The sequence below is a fragment of the Notothenia coriiceps genome, unplaced genomic scaffold (assembly GCF_000735185.1).
Source record: "Notothenia coriiceps isolate Sejong01 unplaced genomic scaffold, NC01 NC01_scaffold00000339, whole genome shotgun sequence".
NCBI classification, from domain to species: domain Eukaryota; kingdom Metazoa; phylum Chordata; class Actinopteri; order Perciformes; family Nototheniidae; genus Notothenia; species Notothenia coriiceps.
The window spans coordinates 22,832,642-22,854,024 of NW_011333040.1; the positions used below are offsets into that span (position 1 = coordinate 22,832,642).

Genomic DNA, 21,383 nt, shown 5'->3' on the forward strand with positions numbered 1-21,383 from the left:
GACCATGTCCTTTTTATATCGATTATTTAAAAAAAAAGTGATATGCTATTAAATATGTTTTACTTTCACCACCATACAAAGATTTAAGTGAAAATGACGCGTAATAAAAGATTACAAGAGACATTTTACGACCCTGTCCGTCAAAATTATGGACAACGATGAAAGCCCGTGGTGCGAACAGCGGTCTGTGTAACACACCTGAATTTAGTATTTTATTCCTTATAAATGTTACCCTTTATCTGCCTTTTTTTCTGTGCAATTAGATCTGCTGTCAGGCTTTCTGGTAATGCGGTGGATAATTGGTTGTCTTCCCCTTTCTGGCTGCCGGTGCCCTCGCGCCCTTCCCTTTCCTCAGTTCTGTCTTTTTGCTGATTTTTCGCCCTAGGCGAGACATATAATTGGTAAAACAGTTGATATTTTGCCTCCACGCTTGAATCACTTGGGATATAAAATGCCAAAGAGACGATGAGATCAAAGTGCATTTTGCAAAACTTAATCTGACATCCATTATATAAACTTCTTTAAAGGTGACCTATCAGGCAAAATGCACCTTTGTACGTCTTTTATACATGGATATGTGTCCCCGGTGTGTCAGGGAGCTCACCAAGTGTCAGAAAACACAACCCTCTCTCTTTTCCTCCATACCCAACATCTGTAAAAACGGGGCTTTAACGGATCTGATACAGATTTGAAAATAGTCTGACGTCAGTGACGAGGAGCTCCGCCTATATGGCCAACTCTCCACCAATCAGGGGAATGTGAGGTTGCCGTGGCATGGTAACAGCATGGTAACATGACACTCGTAACTCGGCCCCCTCCTTTGCAGGGGGGTGTGGTCAGCTGCAGCGCATGCAAAGACAGGGTGGAGGAGAGCAAAATAGAGCGAAATGAGGCATGGCTAAAATGCATGATCTGTTTGGTATTTTGAAAAAGAAAATGTATAAATATATCTTTTTATATAGGTATGGCAATTGTAAGGATTAACAGTGTCGCCAAAAAAGCTATTTAAAGAGACCACCCTCAGCTTTGGAAACTAGCAAATAGGCACTAGTCATTATTTTCTGATCATGACTAAACAATTTAAACTGAAAATAATCAGCAGGTTTATCAATAACAAAGATATGTTTTAGTTGCTACACTATTTTTACAGCTGTCACAGCTAACAGGAGAGATTTAACAAGAGGGCATTTGCATATGACCCATCTGAGTCATTTTAGTATTCAGATTGTCATGCCTGTGTTTAACAAGGTTCTTTACCTTCTCTTTTTATACTTTAATTTAGTGTTTTGTTTATTTATATTGCTTGTAAACATACCTCTTTATTTTTTAAATGTTTTAGTATTTTAAAAAAGTTCTATAGCTTGTCCTTTTTTGGCTCCTTTTTTACAGCTTATTTTCCGTACTGTGTTTGTTTATGTACAAATACAAACCAATCGAAATGTCTTGAATTTGATTCTGATAATAATGTATTCTGGTCTTAAAGACATAAAACTTTCAAATCAAGCAGCGTGAATGATATTTCTCTGCAAGCATATTTTTAGGCATACCTCTATTTCTCTGTATGTTTTCAGGTCCAGGGGCTGGAGTGGATGGTGTCTTTGTACAACAACAATCTAAACGGCATCCTGGCTGATGAAATGGGCCTCGGCAAAACAATCCAAACCATTGGCCTTATCACCTACCTGATGGAGCACAAGAGGATCAATGGGCCCTTCCTCATCATCGTTCCTCTCTCGTCAGTACTCCGTCACAGCTCTCATATTGCAGTGTTATGAAACAGTACAACATTTTTTACAATTTCTTTCAGAAAATATTAGAAATTGAAACAGCCAACCTAATTAGTCTAAATGACAAGATAGGGCTTCAATGAAGAGGAGGTGAATCAGGATTCCTGCCCCTGATTGATGCACCTATGTGCTCAAATTAGATTCAGACTACAGGTCCGCACACTCATCTGCCTACAGAGTCTGCAAACACAATCAGTCTCTAAAACCCCAGAGTTTCACCAGTGCTATATTTCAGTTAATGGGACATGTCCCTATGTTTCAGTTAATAAAAAAACGAACCAACTCTCTTTGTAGACATGAGTGGGCTGCGGATACATCCCATCATATAAATGATAGGCGCTGAGGTAATCAAGTATTATTGGATTATAAAATGACCCTTAAACTTACCATTATTAGAGAGGAAGAGGATATTTGAAGATATTTATAAGAAATGCTTTAGTAGTCGTACAGCTGGTACATTTACAGTGTTACATTAAAGGGAGGGCTAAGATATGAAGACAAAGAGTAAGTAGACTATCATTATTGAACACAAGTAAATATAGAGGCAACTCATGTTAATAAAATAGATTCAAATAAGTACACATCCATGGTAAAAATAGTAAGTGAACATAAGCTAAAGTAGCAGCCAGTAAGAACATTACAAAATTGAATAAAAAGTGTACATTGCACATAACACTGATGTTTCTTTAACAGTAGTGTCAAGGTAGTGGAGTTGCAGTAACAACACAAATAAACTATAAAATATTACATATATCACATAAGAAGTGTTATTGCACACCAGTGTGTTGTAAACATTTTATGCACATTTTCCACCTGGGAAGGTTTCTCAGACTTACCCTTCCTCCAAGTAGAAGAGAGTCCTTATTATTATTCTCTTGTAAATAATTGGACTGGTGTAGTCTAGTGAATTATTACATTATTTTTACATTTGTGTATCTTGCTGATCAGAATTCTTTTTTTTGGTGTTACTATAATGTCTGTTCTTAAGTTGGTACATTAATTCTTGGCTGCTTGACAGATGATTTGGTCCCGGTCCATTTCCGTAGGAATGACCTCGACAGACTCTTTTGGAATAGTTTCCACTTGTTTGAAATGTTTCCTTGTGGGGAGCAATACATTTTACATGAGCCACCCAAAACTCATGCAAGTTAAACATTTCTTTCTAAACACTTTGAATGCTGATTCACTCAAAAAGGCACAGCATGAACAGAAACTTCTTAGCTCAGCGACATTAAAGGGGCCCTGTTATGCGTTCAAATTTGTATTATGTGCCTCTACTGTGACATGTCTCCATGCTTTAATGTTCCAAAAGCTCTTTATTTTTCTCATACTGCCTGTGCTGCAGCACCTCTTTTCACCCTCTGTCTGAAACCAGAGCCCAGTATGCTCTGATTGGTTATCCGGCCGGCTCTGTTATGATTGGTTGACCGCGTCGTCCCGCCCCTTAGCCTATTACAGTATGTACAATGTGTTGGAGTACTGGCCAATAGAAGCGAAAGTGTAAGATCATTATGTCATTATGTCGCGGAAATAAACCATCAAGTCCAATCGAGGAGTTTCAAAGATAGAACTTAGAATGAATGGACACATCAATATATATGTTGATTCTTCCAGCAGCCAGTACCAATGTGCCTTATACTCAGGGCTGCACATAACTGGTGCGAAGAGAGAAGAGAGAGATATTTGTGAGTTGCATAAGAACTGGTAAGATAGCAGGGTTTCCCACACACAGACTTTACTTGGACGGGCCGCCCAGGTATATTAACGGCCAAAGTATAATTCGCGAGCCATTTAGGTTTAATTGTTTTAATCCGTCCGCGAGCACGATGGCATCCGCTATCGCGTGAATGGTCTGCTTTATGCGCTCCGGCAAACAGTCCATGGCCCTTCCTACATCCAGGACATGGTTAAACTGTACACCCCAGCACGTGCACTCCGCTCTGCATCGGCCAAATGGCTCGCTACACCCGCACTGCGAGGGGGACCCAAGTTCCCATCAGCAAAAACACGTGGGTTTGCTATCCTGGCTCCAAAATGGTGGAATGAGCTCCCCATTGAAATCAGGACAGCAGATAGCTGTCACATCTTCAGGCGCAGACTGAAAACTCATCTCTTTCGACTCCACTTTGAGCGATAGAATTATTAACAAAGCACTTATATACTAATAAAGGACTGGCTTATCTAAAGCCAGTTGAGTAGCACTTGAAATGTTTTAGCTCTATGAAACCTGATGTACTATGATTCTGTTTTCTTCAAGTTTGTATCTTGTTGGTCGAATGTACTTATTGTAAGTCGCTTTGGATAAAAGCGTCAGCTAAACGCAATATAATGTAATGGAATGCATATCCTTAGCCATTGATGAGTCTACAGCTGTATCGGATAATAACCAGGTTCTGGTGTATTTGCGATTTTTTCTAATACACAAAAGGAAGGTACTAGCTATAGGACTAATTTCATTTATATTGGTTTCAAGTGCCACAATTTATTGTATGTTAAGAGTATCGTACTTGGAACATTTGTATGGTAAGGGAATATACTGTGTTTTAATTTATTTGACGGACATAGTGTTTGGACCTTTGATGGGAGGACATTTTATTGAATACCGCTGCACTACAGCAAAGGGAAAACCCCAAAAGGCCCAATAGGGTACCTTTAAGACCCACAGTTTAAAGGGAAAAATGGGAGAAACCTCAGGGAGAGCAACAGAGGAGGGATCCCTCTCCCAGGACGGACAGACGTGCAATAGATGCCGTGTGTAAATCGAAGAGATAATACATTTTACAGCATAGGTAGTCCAAATGTTAGGAAATGCATGTGTCTGTAATAAGAAGATGAATCTACGAATATGTCAACTACAATCTTTGGATTGGACAAGTTTGGAGGTTTTCTGCTTATTTGTGCTCACAAAACTTAAGCAAACCCTCTAGCTAAAACAAATTGCAAAACTAAGGACCCGTTAAATTGTTCCAACCTATACACTTCATCACAAAGTTAGGTCAATATTGTTCTTGCAGCTATCCTTTCATTTAGCTATTCCCCACCTTCTTTTGTTTTAAATACAGATATTGGAATCCCTTCAAGCATTCATTTAAATGGGAAAAGGTTTGATTCCCTCCTGCTGTTTTCCCACAATTAATCCATTTAAATGAATCAAATACAAACCAACTCAAACAGCTTGGATCAGCAGGGGACCACCTCTCTAAGGTGGACCAGGCTTACGCTTGTTTCAACCCCACTCCCCCCAAAAAACATCATGTAATTGGGTTAATGCTCCTGGGTTATGTTCAGCCTCTTTAAACATTTCCCCTCATTAGTACTTATTTTTTCATGATAATTTACTGCTAGGATTAGAACGAACACTTTTTTCTTTTTGCACACCACCCTTTTTTTAATCATTACTGAGGGGTTGCTGTTTGTAGTCAAACTGTGCACAGCAGAGGCTTGAGCTCAGCCTTTGTGTTAAATGTGCTTCTTTAATGTGCACAAGGAACTGATGTGGAGGAAAGCCTTAAACTCGGCCTCTTTCACTCGTAGTTGTGTGTTGGGAAATTGAAGTTAATGAGGAGAGAGATTGGTCTGCCTGGGGGGGCTGAATGTAAAACAAAGTCCACTCACATTGTGAGCGGCATCTATTTGACCCTTTTGAAATATTTTGCACTTCAAGGGATTTTCTTTTCTTTTAAAGATTATCCAGCAAATGATGTCTTAACCTTGATTACATTTGAATGATTCCCCTTTTTAATGTGTGATCACATTACATGTTCTGGCTCTTTAATGAAGACCACTTGCTTCAGTGTAAAATTGTGTGGTGATTTATTTTTTTCTTCCCCCAGGACTTTGTCTAACTGGGTGTATGAACTTGACAAGTGGTCCCCCTCTGTGGTTAAGGTTGCTTACAAGGTAAAAGTCAGTTTTTTATGTGACTTTTCCTTTTTCCCCCATTTGATTGCTTTTGTCTAAACTTTCTTTGTGTCTATCCCGTGGTAGGGGACCCCTGTGTTGCGCCGTGGGCTTGTGCCTCAACTTCGCAGTGGGAAGTTCAACGTCTTGCTGACCACTTATGAATACATCATCAAGGACAAGAACATACTGGCCAAGGTGAAGCAGATCAAAGCTTTTTTCATCTCTACAATTTCTCGCCTGCATTCTATCTGCCATTTTCGCCCTTCGTACTAATGCAAACCCACACTGTCCCACACCAATTACAGATATATCTTCTTTTATATACATTTATTAAAACGTTTTCTCTACAGCTTTTCTTATCTGTGGTTAAATGATTGACACTTCATCAGGAAAGTGCCAGAAATACTTTGAAAGTCACTTTACTGCTGAATTCAAGGACATGGTGATAACAGAGCAAGTACCTAAATCAAGAGTGAGTGTTGTTTGGGTCTAACACAGCAGAAGAAATCTGTATCTAACCTTAGTGGCAAAACAGCCCCTACAAACATTTAACCGTCCTACATTGAATGTTAACCATCCCAAAAGCGAAATGTTTATTTATAGGTATAAGGTATAGTATATGAAAAGCACTGTAACTAATGGTGGTGCTGTGTAGTTTCAGCAGGGAGATCAGCTGTTTTAGCCTCTCTAAACTTAGAAAATGTCCATAAATGAACTCTTCACACACATTTCCCTTAATAAACCTGTGAAACAAATTTTATTCAAACTAGGGAGGAACAAACCACCACCAACTTACCACTTAATTACCGAGTTGATAGAACAACAACAGGTTGCGTATTCAGCTGTGTGTGTGGTTTTATGGTCAGCAGACAATGACAGTGTGAAATAGGCAATAAAGTTGTTTTGTTTCTTGTTTATTTTGATCATACAGTGATAAATTAGCTAATTTAAAGCTAAGGCACAAATCTAAGGCTGATTGGCTGAGTATTATGCGAGATAAGCTGTTTACATAGACAAAGATGTTACACACACTCACTTATACACACACTTATTTCAGCAGTCAATATTGGCAACTGAGTAGACCTTTGAATGACTTTATTTCAGGAGCATTTTCAGTTTTTGAATTCAGAAAGCTTTGTATTTGTACTACCGGTACATTTTATAAAACTGCCGTTAGTCTAATAAACTTTGGTGGTAAGTATCTGAAATAATTCATTCTAAGCATAACATTTGCTGTTTTTATTTGCTTAAATCCCTTTTTTACTCTTAATTTCAAGCAACAGTACATCATCTTTTAATGTATATAGTACACTTTGTAGATTGGTATATTAGAGAATATTCTAATTTATTCTGTGTATTCTATAATGTGAGATACTCCTCTGAATATAGGTCTTAGAGCATGTGTATATATATATATATATATATATCTTTTTATTCTAAAATGTTAAATGTCTATCTTTATTTTTTTTGTATTTTTTTTAAATGTTTTAATTTTCTTTGTAATTCTTGTAGATTCAAAATGCTGTTGTGACAAAGTCATTTTTCAATTTGAAATAAAAGTATGATTGTCTGTCCGTCTATCTAAAAAGTTTTGGTTTAAACCTTTTTAATACCATATGAAATGAGATCGGGAAGGAGACACTTCTGATTTGTATGCAGCAGTGTTGCACCCTAAGGTAGTCGTTGCAGAAAATCAAACTTTGCGATCAATAGTGTTTTAATTGAAAATATTTCACTGTTTCAAAGTGTAAAGATAAGGGTATTATAACTCCCCTCCCTCATACAGATTCGTTGGAAGTACATGATTGTGGATGAGGGTCACCGGATGAAGAACCACCACTGTAAGCTGACCCAGGTGTTGAACACTCACTATGTGGCCCCGCGCCGCCTCCTCCTCACCGGCACCCCCCTGCAGAACAAGTTGCCCGAGCTGTGGGCCCTGCTCAACTTCCTGCTGCCCACCATCTTCAAGAGCTGCAACACCTTCGAGCAGTGGTTCAACGCCCCATTCGCCATGACAGGAGAGAGGGTACGTACGACAAAATACTGCCTGCTTTCTTAACTCTGTTCCATTTGCTGTAAGATTAACATCTGAAGGTGGATGTGGGTCATATAGATTTTCTGCAAATGCACTAATTTCGTATGTCCGGGGTTTATTCCTAGTACAAGACTCACATATCACAAAGTTGAATTGTTGTTTTACTTTTATGTATGCTCTAGGGCTGTACCCGAATATTCGTTTGTTGGAGTACTATTCAGGTTTCAATTTCGTTATTCGGATATTCGTTTTTATTTTATTTATTGCAATCTCCAATATCAACGTAAGAGCTTGTGTCTCTTCGGGGGGTGCTAACACTTAACCATAAACGTTATCGTTTACTTTCTCCGTCTTTATATGTAGATATTACTTTTTCTCCATTAATCTCCTCACGTTGTTTCCATAGCAACAACAACTTCCTGTCAACAGCGATAACTCTCCTTCAAAATAAAAGCATGTCCATACAAAATAGGAAGCCAAGCCAAATTACACTTAAGACATATACAACTGCAACGAAAGTAACACACACAATGCGATATCCTTTTCAATTTCAAAGAATTGAAATTGGGTTGTATACATTAACAAATAACTATAAAACAATAATAGTGTAGAATAACAAAAAGAATGCCGTGAATAAACCGAAATACACGTGTCGAAGCGGTTCGCTGCTGATTACTACGCACCCATCCCTCTAACCCTGCACCTTTCTTTCTAAATCATTATTTTATATTTCTACATTTATTTCATATTCATATAAAAGTGTCTGTATCTTTCCTCACAATTGCAACAACTGTGATATTGTAATCAATATGTGCATACATTTTAACCTTATGCAAACTGCATTTCGGTGTACTATGCCAATAAAGTTGAATCTAATCTAATCAAATCTAAAAAATATGTAATTTCCCATCAGGAAAGCAGCTTGCACAGGTTAAAAAATATGTTCTGCCTCCCCGGGAGTACTTAGCCTTATTGCCTATAAAACATGGGTTGTATAATACCTGTACTAAACATCAATGGGTACATCTTTTGAAAGCTTTTGTATTTAGTAAATCAAGACTTACCAGGTGATATAAGACATGACTTAATACATTGTGTGACATGACAAAAAGAACAAGGAAAAAAAATGAAAAGAAAGGTGTTTTATGAAGATATATTGTGAATATGGAGCAGAACCAAAAAAGTGAGTGAGAAACAATTGTCTTCTTTGTATATCAGGTGGTCCTGGGGTTTTAATTTAGTGTTAATGTGATTCTGAATCCTGCTGCCCAGTTTATAAAACACAGCATGCTGTAATGTTCTGTCATTTTTCATTCTGTCTTCTCTAGGTCGACCTAAATGAGGAGGAGACCATCCTGATTATCCGACGTTTGCACAAGGTGCTCCGCCCCTTCCTGCTTCGCAGACTGAAGAAAGAGGTGGAGTCCCAGCTGCCAGAGAAGGTGAGATTACAGTTTAACGTAATTTGATCTAATAAAACATACGACCTACCAAATGGTTAAATCCATACCACTTGAGTGTCATTGATATTGATATTTTGAACGAAATCCTGCTTCCGTATTTGTCCACTGGCGGCCCTGGTTTCTTAATACAAGAAGCAAATGATTCATGCTCAAACTGCTTCAGTCAACATAACATTCATTCATATTAAAATAGTGGGTCTGCATTTGTCTGGCATTACATTAATGCACATTTACCCATCCAACGCTATTCGGCTGCCTTTGTTTTCCTGTAATTCCAGACAATTCATATCCATCTGAATAATGGTTAAAACAGTAAACCTTCTCACATACTTTGGGCTGCACTTCGGTGGTCTGTCAGCCCAGGGTGGTTATGGTGTATGACGCACGCAATTTGAGCCACAAGGACCATAAGGGACCCTACGTTACAATGTTTGCCCTAATTGCTTTCATATAGATAGTTTATTCCAGGTAAGATGTGCTGTTTTCCAGAAGCATCTTAAAGGGAAAATTTACCCCAAAAATTAATATTCTTCTCCTACCAGTAGCACTGCAAATCTAAAATTGAAGAGTTGAAGGCACTCAGCTTGTGCTTCTGTCGCCAAAACTACGTTCTAGCAGAAATAGAAATGTATTTTTAGAAATCATGACCCAGTTACTTATCCTCAAATTATGTAATATTTAAGTTATATTATTGACGGACCTTGTTGGAAGCAGTTTCATGTAGGAACTTCTCAATTCCAAATGAATTTGTGTGATACTTTGTTAAACAAATCTGTAAGAGCGCTGTTGGAGGCAGCCTGCAATCTAAGAATTGTATTGGCAAAGACTGCTCCACTGAGCGTATGACATTAAGAACTTCATTTGAACTTAAAGAACTGAACTTTGAGCAGCAGCAAAACCAATCAAAGTGTACTTTCTTTGAAGAGAATTATAAAGGGCAGAGAATTGGACAGACAAAAGTATCCAGCATTGCCTTTGGCATCACAGATAGCTGACGTTAAGAAGAACTACATCAATTACTGTTGGAAAATAGAACCAGTTTCTTAAAAAAGCCTTTAAATAATTTAATAATCTAACAATTTAAATACAATTAATTTGACCTTTAGAGGTCGTACCAGTTGTAAATGTATATAATGTGCCTTTTTTTCTTGTTTTCAATTACTTCCAAATATCTTTGCCACTGAGAAGGCACCACTGTTTCACTGAAGCATTCTTTATTATTGTCATTCAACACAGGTGGAGTATGTCGTCAAATGCGACATGTCTGCCATACAGAAGGTTTTGTACCGCCACATGCAGAGAGGCATCCTCCTCACTGATGGCTCAGAGAAAGACAAGAAGGTAAATATACACGGAACCCCCCCGGCTTCACAGCATGTCTGTGCTTTGTTTTAATACCAGTGTGTGACATGCTGTGTCAAACTGAGCAACATGGCTTAGAGATATTTACATCGTCCTGCTGTTTGGCTCCAGAGGATAAAGGGTATATTTCAGAATGTGAATTCCTTAATTCGTCCTGCAGCGGGAACATTTACGTCATTGCAGCAGCAAAGGTGGAAAGAAAAATGGAAAAAGAGTATACTTGTATACTGCTCACATGAACAAATAACCAAAAACCAATAAGTACACCATGGTAAAAAACTGTATTACCTGCAAGATCTTTCTCTGAGGTTCTTCAGTAATATTAAAGATACGTTAAACTGCTTTAATGCAGAAATCAATCAATCAATCAACCAACCAATCAATCAATCAATCAATCAATCAATCAATGTTTATTTATATAGCCCAATATCACAAATGTTACATTTGTCTCAGTGGACTTCACAGTTTGTACAGAATATCAGTATGACAATACGACACCCTCTGTCCTTTGACCCTCACATCGTACAAGGAAAAACTTCCAGAGAAAACTCACAGTTTAAAGGGAAAAATGGGAGAAACCTCAGGGAGAGCAACAGAGGAGGGATCCCTCTCCCAGGACGGACAGACGTGCAATAGATGCCGTGTGTAAATTGAAAAGATAATACATTTGCAACATAGGTAGACCAAATGTTTGGAAATTCACATGAATTTCCAAACATTTGGTCTACCTATGTTGCAAATGTATTATCTTTTCAATTTACACACGGCATCTATTGCACGTCTGTCCGTCCTGGGAGAGGGATCCNTCGCAAGTGTGCATTTGACTCATACAATAACCAGCGGGCTTCGGAGTGTTGATTCCTCTAGTTTCTTCAAATGTATATATGATGTTTTTTTCCTCGTGCTTGCGGCCGGACGGAGAAACGTGGTATTTCCACGGGACATCTCTTGCCCTCCTCACTCGTGAGCCTATCAAAGCCGTGATTGGTTAGATGTCGATTCATTCGCAACGGTGTCGGAGATTACAGACGGCCTCCATTGTCACCTCTCGCGGTCAGCGGGGGGTGCGCGGAGAACTGTGCGGAAACTGGCAACAACAGATTTGGTGTGATGAGTCCCTCTGGGTCTGGGGCCGCCTAAGCAAGGCGGGGGCCCATTGCAGCGCGTGATGGCCTGTAGGGAGGGGCGGCCCTGGCGGGTCTATATAGTATATAGGCCGGAGGCCAGCTCATTTGTGCTTTTGAAACATAAATAAAGGAGTTTAAAATCTCTATTCTGAAAGACCGGAAGAATGGGAACCAGTTATGAGGGCAGAATTTGGGGGGTTTATGTGGTCTACGCATTTTTTATGGCAGTGAGAAGATCGTGTAGCTGAGTTGCTGGACTTAGCTGCAGGCGTACTAATTGAGGCCTGGTCCATACCCACATACAGAGCGTTGCAATAATCCTCTCGAGTAACAAAGGCGTTAGATAACCCATTCTAGGTCTTTAAAAAGATTAAAAAACGACTTTGGTCTTGGCAATTAGTCGTATTTAAAAAAAGCAGGTCTTGACTACGGTGCATGACCTGCCTTAATCAAATTTAAAAGCGCATCGAAGTCACTAACCATTCAACTGGACAGAAGTGGTTATAAAATCTCATGTTAAGCACAGTCCATCAATCTGCTCTCGTGAGTTGACCTTTGCTATTGAGTAGGCAGATAGACGTCTGTACGGTCCGTAAGCTCGCAACAAAGTGAAGAGGGATTTATTTTTGTGAGAATTAAACCTAGGGCCGTATGTACAGTAGAAGAAAGGATGGGCGAGCCTTGGGAACCCCACATGAGTAAGAGGGCTTTAAGCAGAGGAGAAGAGCACCCAACTGCACTGAGAGGCCTGCTGGTCTTGTCAGTTAGGCACCTGAAACCATGCAAGGCCGAGCCCTTGGGATGGCCTGCGTATGTCAAGCTGGGACAACAGTATGGCTATAATAGCGAGTCCAGCATGTCAAAGGCAGCTGTCAGATCTAACAGCGACCAAGGACAAGCTGGCTACCTGACGTCGGCGGCTAAGAGCAAGATAATTAATAACTCTTAAAGCGGCTGCTTTCAGATGCTGTGCTATGGGTTTGAAAGCCAGACTTGAAACTTTATAGTGGATGCACATGTGTGGCTTCCAAGAACGACTGTACGCTGGACATTAGATACTCGCTCCAGCGACTTTTAGATACAAACGCTCGCGAGAGTGCGGCTAAACATTGGCGAGAGGATGGCAGGGTCGGGATCTTTTCTTTCTTAAGTTTAGTGGCTGCAACCCCCACGGCATGTTTGCAAGGCGCCTGGGAATACATCATGAGCTAGAGAGATGTGTTATATAAGCAAATAAAACACTTGCTCCAACTGATTCAAAAATCATCGTCTAAGGATGCGAGGGGCGGCCTCGCTTTGTCTTAGCGAGTTGCGAGTTGTTCTGTCCGCAGGTTTTCGCTGTTCTTACTCCTTTTCACTTTCTCTCCTCCCTTCATTAACGTTTTATTAATCCCTGTGGGGAAATTGGTTCTCTGGCATTTTTGACCGATTCAGTGTTTAGGAAGCAGTGGTGGCTGCCCGTATTGTACGGCGCCCGGGGAGCAGTGTAGGGAACGGTGCCTTGCTCAGGGACACCTCGGTAGCACTTGGTCTTGCTGGGACTTGAACTGTTGACCTTCCAGTTGCCAAGCCAAGTCCCTATCAACTTCGCCACCACCGCCCTAGACTACATCCGAGAGAGAAGAGAGGGATACAGGCTCAAAGTGGTCGAGGACAGCATGGCACAGAAAAGGAGCAGAATCTGGGGTAGCAATGGTGTGGGCTAGCCTAAGCGCAGATATTTTTTCGATAAAAAATGTAAGAAATGTATCACAGAGAGTAGTCGATGGCCCAATTGGAGAAACATCACAGGGATTAATGATCGAGTTGAGGACATTAAAAATAACCTGAGGTTTATGGCTGTTTTTGGAGATTAACAGATAAATATGCTCTGTTTTGGCTGCTTTGACTGCCGTCTGGTAGTCGGAAAGGCAAGCATGAAGGATTTCTAAGGAGACATGGAGTTTATCCTTTTTCTATTTTCTCTCTGTTGATCTCCTGGGAGCCCCCGTGTCTACGGAAGGGCTCTTTGGATCGATTTCCTCGGTGGATTTTGCATAATAGGTGACCTTCAACCTGTTAAGCCCGAGAGACCCCGGTACCGGGGTACTGCCGCAACATCTTGCAGGAAACAGTGTCTGAGGGCATGTTCATTTAATAAACTATGAATGTTTTATATCAATGTAACGGGAAGAAACTCATCTTTTTAATTTTTCTTTTCAAAAAACCCCACAATGCTAACGCTGAGCCTCTGAATTAGCAACGAGCAAAAAATGCTAACAGATGATTCACCAACAGCACCGAAATTCACTCACAAAACCTTATTATTTATCTTTGCTGCACATCCAACACATCGTTTCACATCGTGAGGTGACACAGAATCGAGGGGTTCCCTCATAATCACTCAATTATACGAATTTCCGGAGGTACTAACAAGAACAGACATCAAAATATATGGCGCTCGGTAGCTAAAAACGCTAACATGGCTCACCTGTGTTGTTGTCTGGTCAAAAGTGGTCTTCAATGGCATTAAAACGATAAAAACGCTGCTGAAGGTTAATCCATAGGTTAATCCAATGTGTCTGTGTCCCTTTGAAATGATTTCTGATAATCCATGAGCAATAAACCCGCTTTTCGGTTTGCAGATGTCAGAGCGAGAGCTATAGCTCTATAGCTTCACTCTCATGCAAAGCTGCGTCCGCGAAGCACCCACCTTTTTGTTTTACCATGTGTGTGTGTGGGGAGATTCCCCTTCTATTCTATTGGCTCTAACGGTCAGAAAGAGATGTCAATCACCAAAATCGACCAATGGTTTCCAGAGAAACGGTAAAACCCCCATTTCATTTTTTTTTTATAATTTAAAGTTTTTTACTATGTTCAATCGGAATTTTCTTTAAAATAAAAAACATCTATATTGATTCTGACTTTTCTACATCCAACTCACAAGTTTATCATTTCTTTGAGAAAAAATATTATTAATGTAACCCTTTTAGAAGGGAAGATATGGTCATTTGTTCTGGGAATGTCATTTTCGAGCCTGAGACCTGAAAAACAGGCTTAGGGCTAAACTGGTTAAACAGTATTTTTGTAAGTTGGCCTAAAGAAATACTTCGTCACTGAATAACTCAAGAGCTAATAGTTGCAAACGCTAATATAGGCACATTTTAATTAAATATTGCTGCAAAAATAACAAAACTGACTTGTTACTCTTTTCTACAATTAAATACCTACCGAGAGGGTTTGCACTGAATTTGGGTTACAACCTGTGTGATTGTCAGACCCCTTAACTTGTTGCCCTGTTAAAGCCCTTTCAGACATAAGAAACAATGCCGTTTAAAATAATGGGATTCAGAGCTGCTGCTGTTGTCACGATTTCTCCGAAAGGGCCTTTGCCTGATTTTTTAACAAGTGGCCAGATGTTGTACTGAGGACCACACATAATTATATACAAAGTTGTAATCTGTAGTTTTTCTTCATCTTGAAGCTGTTATCCTAGGGTTCAAGTCAGCTGTTTGGCTGTGAGAAGTTCTTCAGGGTTTAGATTTCTCTATCAAGCTGTGGCTGTGGGGCTAAGAAGTCGTTAAACAATTAAATAGTTTGATTCCTAGCCCATTCAGTCAACAAGTCGATATCCTTGGGCAAGATGGCCAACAGTATGTGAATGAAGTATCTCCTTGAGCATCTGTCACTGTGTGACTGCTGATGTTGAAGCACATTGAGTAGGTGCAAAGACTGGAAAAGTGCTACATAATTGCAGTCCATTTACCATCTTCATGTGTATAATTGAATTTATTGCGCAGTATAGGAGGAGTTGTATATGACACCCAACAAAAGCCAGAATCTAACCAGTTACAGTGTGGATTAGGTGTATGCAGTGGTGTAAAGTAACTAAGTACATTGACTCAAGTAGTGTATTTAATTACAATGTTGACGTACTTGTACTTTACATGAGTATTTCCATGTTATGCTACTTTGTACTTCTACTCCTGTACAATCCAGAGGTAAATATTGTACTTTTACTCCACTACATTTATTTCATTTCTTTAGATAATTTCCAGATTTGGATTCATGTTTTTATCATAATCAAAATGTATACAAGACTTTAGTTGAATCTGGATTATATTCCAAAATGACACAGCAGTAAATAAAGGCATTAAAACTAGTTGCACCTTTACTAGCTTTGATAACACTTAATGCAACAATAATTATCATCAAAACATATAATATATTATTCTGAAATGGACCAATCTGCATAATTAATACGTTTACTTTTGGTACTCTAAGTATATTTTTATGCTAATATTTTTGTACTTTTACTTGAGTTCGATTTTGAATGCAGGACTTTTACTTGTAACATAGTATTCCCACTCTCTGGTATTTGTACTTTTACTTAAGTACAAAATCTGACTACTATTTCCACCTCTGGCTGTATGTCTATCAGATATTGAGGTGCGGCTCTTTTTTCATTCTAACAAAAACCCCATTCCGTCAGTTTTCATGTGAACAACCAAGTGCAACGCCATGAATGCCATCAAGGAGTGACTGAAAGTGTGTGCTGTATCCCCGAATGTGCAATTCAAAATCATCAACTGTGATTGCAGGTTTTAGCCCCGCTTCTGAGCAGGTCTTTAGTTATAAACACATTTGAAGTGTTTGGATGACATTGTGTTAATATAAATTAGTTTGAGTCATACTGAAGTCTAACCGGTACAGCGTGTCAAGCTGAAGCAGGAACCACTTCCTGTTTCAACTTTGACCCAAAATCCCTCAACGGTGATGGATGTTAACAACATACAGATTACGTAATAATTACTGTTTTGTTTGTTTTGGACGGGTCAACGAAAAACAATGTTACGAAGTCCAGATGTACAAAAAAGCTTCTGATAAAATAAAATAATCTTCAAATACCTCTAATTCTACAAATTAAAAATGAATTCCCAAGAATTGAGCTGAAGCACTTTTCTTTTTTTCTCGATAAAGCATCAGCCCTGTGTTTAGCCGAGATTAAAGCAAACAGTGATACATCGTAACGCACTTTGAAAAGCATAATTAGAGAGATGTAATTTGCCAGCTGCACTAATCCATCATACGGGTATGTTCTGTCAGCCTGGGCTACATCAGAGGCTGCAGCACCCTAAATCTCTCCCTCTCCGTGCATTGATTTGCTCTTACTACCTACTCCGGAGTCATTATCAGGATATGTAAACAACTTAACAGTGGGCATGTTCCTGTACTTTGCGGGATGACTGATTATGCTTCAGTGACTTTCATGCAATGCACGAAGCCTTCCTTCCCTCCAGTGGACCCTGCGATCTCCCACACTCTCGTTCATTGAGCACAAAGCGTGGAAAGCGCGACCCACTGAAAAGTGTGGTAGCCATTTTCTGCACGAACACTTTCCCCCTCATGACCACCATTGGGCCTGATGATAATTAGCTGTACACGCCAAGGAGAGAAGTGGGAAAGGAAGGAATGCCTTTGGTTGTGGGAGTCTTTGGCGTAGTTCATGGAGGTCTATCCAGTCACTTGGCGAGAAGATTTCCTCATGATTCACAGCTCTGTGGTTAGATAAAACAGTGAAATATTGGGATGCTGGCTGGGCCCGCTGAACTTTTTCTCCACTCCCTCGGTGCTGCGCTGCCCGGCTCTGTTTATAGCCTTTCAAAGCTTGGTTGTTTTGGCACAGCCAGTGGCTTACAAGAAATGAATTATAATTTCTAAATGTCCTCTCTGGAGATCACTGAATCAATTTTGAAACTGTTTTATAATCGCTGCACTGTGTTCCTGTCAAAATGTCCCCACCTGGAGCAACAGAAATTGTAACCATCAGGTTGCTATCACACTTCTACCTCATTACAAGACTGAAGATAAATACATGTCACTTGAGAAATTTATTTCAAAGACAAGAGTTGTCTTTTGGTGCCATTTGTGTGATTAAAAAAATTCTTGTTAACATTTTATAAAACACGGACGTAGTCTCCATGACCCATACAGTTCACCACTAGTCATTCCTTGGCATGACATGGCAGAGATACCAAACACTTTTTTGGGAGGGAGGCTCAAAGAGACAGGCTGTAATGTTAATTAGCTAGAAGCTACAGCTAACGCTAGCATCTGACAATGTGAATTATGCTCACTAGCTGTTTTTTGAAATTATTTAAGCTTACACACAAAATCTTAATGAATAATATTACACTTATCTGGCATTTTATACCAAATATAGTACTCTGTGAATTATTTCGTAAGCTTTTTCCAGTATGCAAGAGGCTTGTAATGGCTGTAGAAATAAAATGTAGGTCGCATTCACACATATTAGCCCGTTTCTTTGGTTCGCACCAGACGACAGTTTGTTACATTGATTCATTTTTCAGAAGGTTCGGTTTGCGTTCACAGGCGCAAAACTCAAACGGACTATAAACTAAACAAAAGTAATGTGCACAGAAGTGCTGTTCAACAATTGGTCAGACATTAAGCGGGTAAAAACGCAAATCCCGGCCATTTCTACCGTAGCCCCCACCATGGAGTATCATCAGGTTATTTTCATGCTTCTGTTAATCAGGAGATCATATCAACAGACTCTAGCGGACGGTGCATATGATTAGATAATCAGATAAAAAACATAATAACACATATAATGAGAGATGTTCTGCAGTCAGGAGGAGGTTTCACAGACGGTAGGTGGCTCTGCTGTACACAGGGGACCAGTGAGGTAAGCTGTCACAGAAGCAAATATAGCTTAGCTCAGAGGTGCCCAGTACGTCGACCGCAGTCGACCGCAATGCTGGTAGATCGTGAGTCCTTCATAAAAAAGAAAATCCAGTTCCGTTAAAATAAACGATCCCTCCTCCCTTGGCCTCCCTGCCACTTAATTCAGGAGTTTACTTGATTGACAGAAAAAGCGACCTATCGCTTTCCAGTCTGTTAACCCAGAATGCAAAGCGATACAAAATCAGTCAAGTGCCGGGAAAACTCAAATTAAGAGGCAAACAAGAGACAAACAACAAAATTAGTGCGGGACCGAGCAAAAAGCTAAAAACATACCACTTCCACCCAGAATGGGAGGAAGAATATTTTTTTGTGATGTCACATTCAAAGGTTATTTGCATTATTTGTAAAGCAAGCGTCGCTCTGCCAAAGAAAGGTAACGTGGAGAGGCATTATCGGAGTGTTCACAAGGGATATGATAGCGACTTCCCTCCGAGTAGCGAGTTGAGAGAGAGAAAGGTGAGGGAACTTAAATCACAATTAGCTGGACAGCAGTCACTTATCTTAAAGCCGACATCCACCACAAAGGCAGCCACTGAAGCATCTCTACGAGTGAGTCACGCTACAAGTCATTTCAAGATGGAGATGGTGAAAGAAGCCTTCGTAGAAGCAGCAGACGCCTTGTTTCGGGATTACACAAACAAAACAGAAATAGTAGACACTGGTCTAGATGACGAGGAGTGGCTGTTAAATCTGGCGTTTTTAACAGACATAACACACATGTTAAATGAGATGAACTTGGAGCTACAAGGGAAAGACAGAACTGTGGTTGACATGATCAGCTCAGTTAATGCCTTCAAACGAAGACTGCATCTGCTGTGTTCAAAGCTGCAGCGCAAAGATTTGGCCAACTTCCAAAACATCGCCTCTGAGCTGGAGAAGCAAGGGAAGGACAGTGCGCTCCTTGAAAGTGTGCGCTAGACAGAGCAAGTCAATAACATTACATCTGACTTCGAAAAACGCTTCCCGATCCAATCGCCACATTCATGTGCTATCCGTTTAGTGAAGACCATGATATTGATTCGCTGGCCCAAAACATCCGAGCAGTGTTTCACCTGAACCCGTCTGTGCTGGAGGATGAGATGTTGTCGCTGCAGGCCGACATTCAGTTGAAGTCGCGTGCCCATGCCGGACAGCTTTGGAACTTATTCAGTTGAAAAGTATCCAAACGTCAGAAAATGTGCCACCTCACTGAACTCACTCTTCGGCTCGACTTATTTATGCAAGCCAGCCTTCTCCCAAATGAAGGTAGTGAAGTCGAAATACCGTTCCACCTTAACTGATGAACATTTGGAGGCCTGCTTGAGAATATGGTAGGGACCCGCCTAAATATATTGAATTGTGTTTTGCAGCATTATATCAGGGGATAGTGATTTCTTAGCCTGCTTGTTTTTATGTGTTTCTTAACAGAGAGAGAGAGACAGAGAGACCGAGACAGAGAGAGATGTTAGCATGCCTATTGGACCTCTGTATATCATTATTACTTTGAGAGACTGTTCATATGACCCATTTGAGTCTAGTGTCTAATTTGAGTGTTCTACTCATTTATTGTATTCCTTGTACTTATATTTGTGTTTTATGTTTAAGATTTCAGGACATTGAGATGGTTTTTTAGGCCTGCTGTATGTATTTCTTAACACAGAGAGAGAGATAGATTAACATGCTCTTCTCTACTGTTTACGTATTTCAGGTATTTGTTTCTGTTGCAAGACCAAAATAGAGGTTTTTGTTAGTTATCCATGTATAGATCAATGTGCCTAGAAGCAGCGTTTCAAAGTGTGAGGCGCGCCTCCCTGGGGTGGCGCCGGAGGAGCTTCAGGGGAAGGCGCAGCCGTGAGACACAATAAGAACAAGAAAAGACCGAGTAAAGTGACCCTTGCCCACCTGTGGCCTGTCGTGGACAGTGAGTTCCCCACCTCGCCAAAAGGCTGCGCTCAAAAGTGACTCACTCCCTTCCCCTCCACCTACCTGTGTGGAAGTGCAGGTTTCGCATTGACTTTGATCAAAGCAAGTGCGGTAGAGGCTGCAGTCCAGAGGATGATCTGACGTTGGTATTCCTGGTGTGCATTCAAAGACGCAGACTCATTGTTCCCACTCTAAAGTAGGGTGAGTGTAATAAGGGAGGCAAAGTTGACGCTCAAGTGTGTTGCCGGGGCATATTAAGCATTGTATCCACATGTTGAAAAATGTTAAAAAGAATATATGTCTTTGGAACACGCGCCGTGCGGGAAATATACGGGTCGATGCTGCACGCTAGATGTGCCACTGTCCTCTGTAAGAAGGTGTAGGCGACTGACATGCAAGGAAGAACGCTGTCAAAGGCTGGTTCCAACGTTTAACAACTGTATTAACTTCCAGGGTAGTGAATTGAAACATGCATTGATAATTGGGTGGTGTGTATATTTTTCATGCACGGACACGCATTTGTTTCACAAACACACAAACTGAACAACACCTCATATTTCCGACGCTACCAGCGTCCTCTGCGAATCTTGTTCATAATAAAAAACAAGTGCACGTTACTGATGCAATATGGTTGGGAGACCATTCAGGTTCATTATTAGGGGTGCAAGGAACTAGTCCACAGTTTAGCTGGATTTGTATCAATCATTTAAAACTAAAAATTAAAAGTTTTAAAAACGTTATTGTCTTAATGTTTTCAAGGAGGTGACGCTACTCAGCCAATCAAATCGGTCACGTCAGCACGATAGACTTCAAACCAACACACAAGAGACGAAGAGCGAGAGAAACACGTCCCTGAAGTAATTTCAAATGGCGAAAGGCAGACATCCGAAAACAAAGCATCTTAACATACATTTCTCATTACTGGACCATTTGAACATGCAAACTTGAATATCCACTGATATCAGCAACAACACACAATAATAATAATATAATAATAACAGCAATAATAATGCTCTTCGCTTATGTTCTTCAGGGAGGCTCACCTACCCACACT

The 21,383-nt window shown here is 40.2% G+C and overlaps 2 protein-coding genes across 2 annotated transcripts in view; one reads left to right on the plus strand and one right to left on the minus strand.

The window, feature by feature from the left end:
* The first annotated feature begins 1,570 nt into the window (after nt 1-1,570).
* LOC104949071 (probable global transcription activator SNF2L2) lies at nt 1,571-10,601 on the plus strand. The gene is made up of 6 exons (XM_010775355.1): nt 1,571-1,735; nt 5,621-5,687; nt 5,775-5,885; nt 7,477-7,719; nt 9,057-9,170; nt 10,428-10,601. Exons 1-6 carry the CDS (start codon nt 1,590-1,592, stop codon nt 10,584-10,586), a joined length of 840 nt encoding a protein of 279 aa, XP_010773657.1. The 5' UTR covers nt 1,571-1,589; the 3' UTR covers nt 10,587-10,601.
* Nucleotides 10,602-16,735: 6,134 nt separating this feature from the next.
* Nucleotides 16,736-21,383, minus strand: part of LOC104952463 (probable global transcription activator SNF2L2) — a 19,862-nt gene continuing 15,214 nt past the window's right edge. The window contains exon 4 of the mRNA XM_010779287.1: nt 16,736-16,771. Coding sequence (XP_010777589.1) covers nt 16,736-16,771 — 36 coding nt within the window. The remainder of the gene's footprint in view (nt 16,772-21,383) is intronic.

Bases quoted from the DNA above. Each gene is read 5' to 3' on its own strand.
- LOC104949071 (XM_010775355.1), top strand. From the start codon at position 1,590: ATGGTGTCTTTGTACAACAACAATCTAAACGGCATCCTGGCTGATGAA. The intron at 1,736-5,620 runs GTCAGTACTCCG...TTCTTCCCCCAG, and splicing joins CTCATCATCGTTCCTCTCTC to GACTTTGTCTAACTGGGTGT. The intron at 5,688-5,774 runs GTAAAAGTCAGT...ATCCCGTGGTAG, and splicing joins TGGTTAAGGTTGCTTACAAG to GGGACCCCTGTGTTGCGCCG.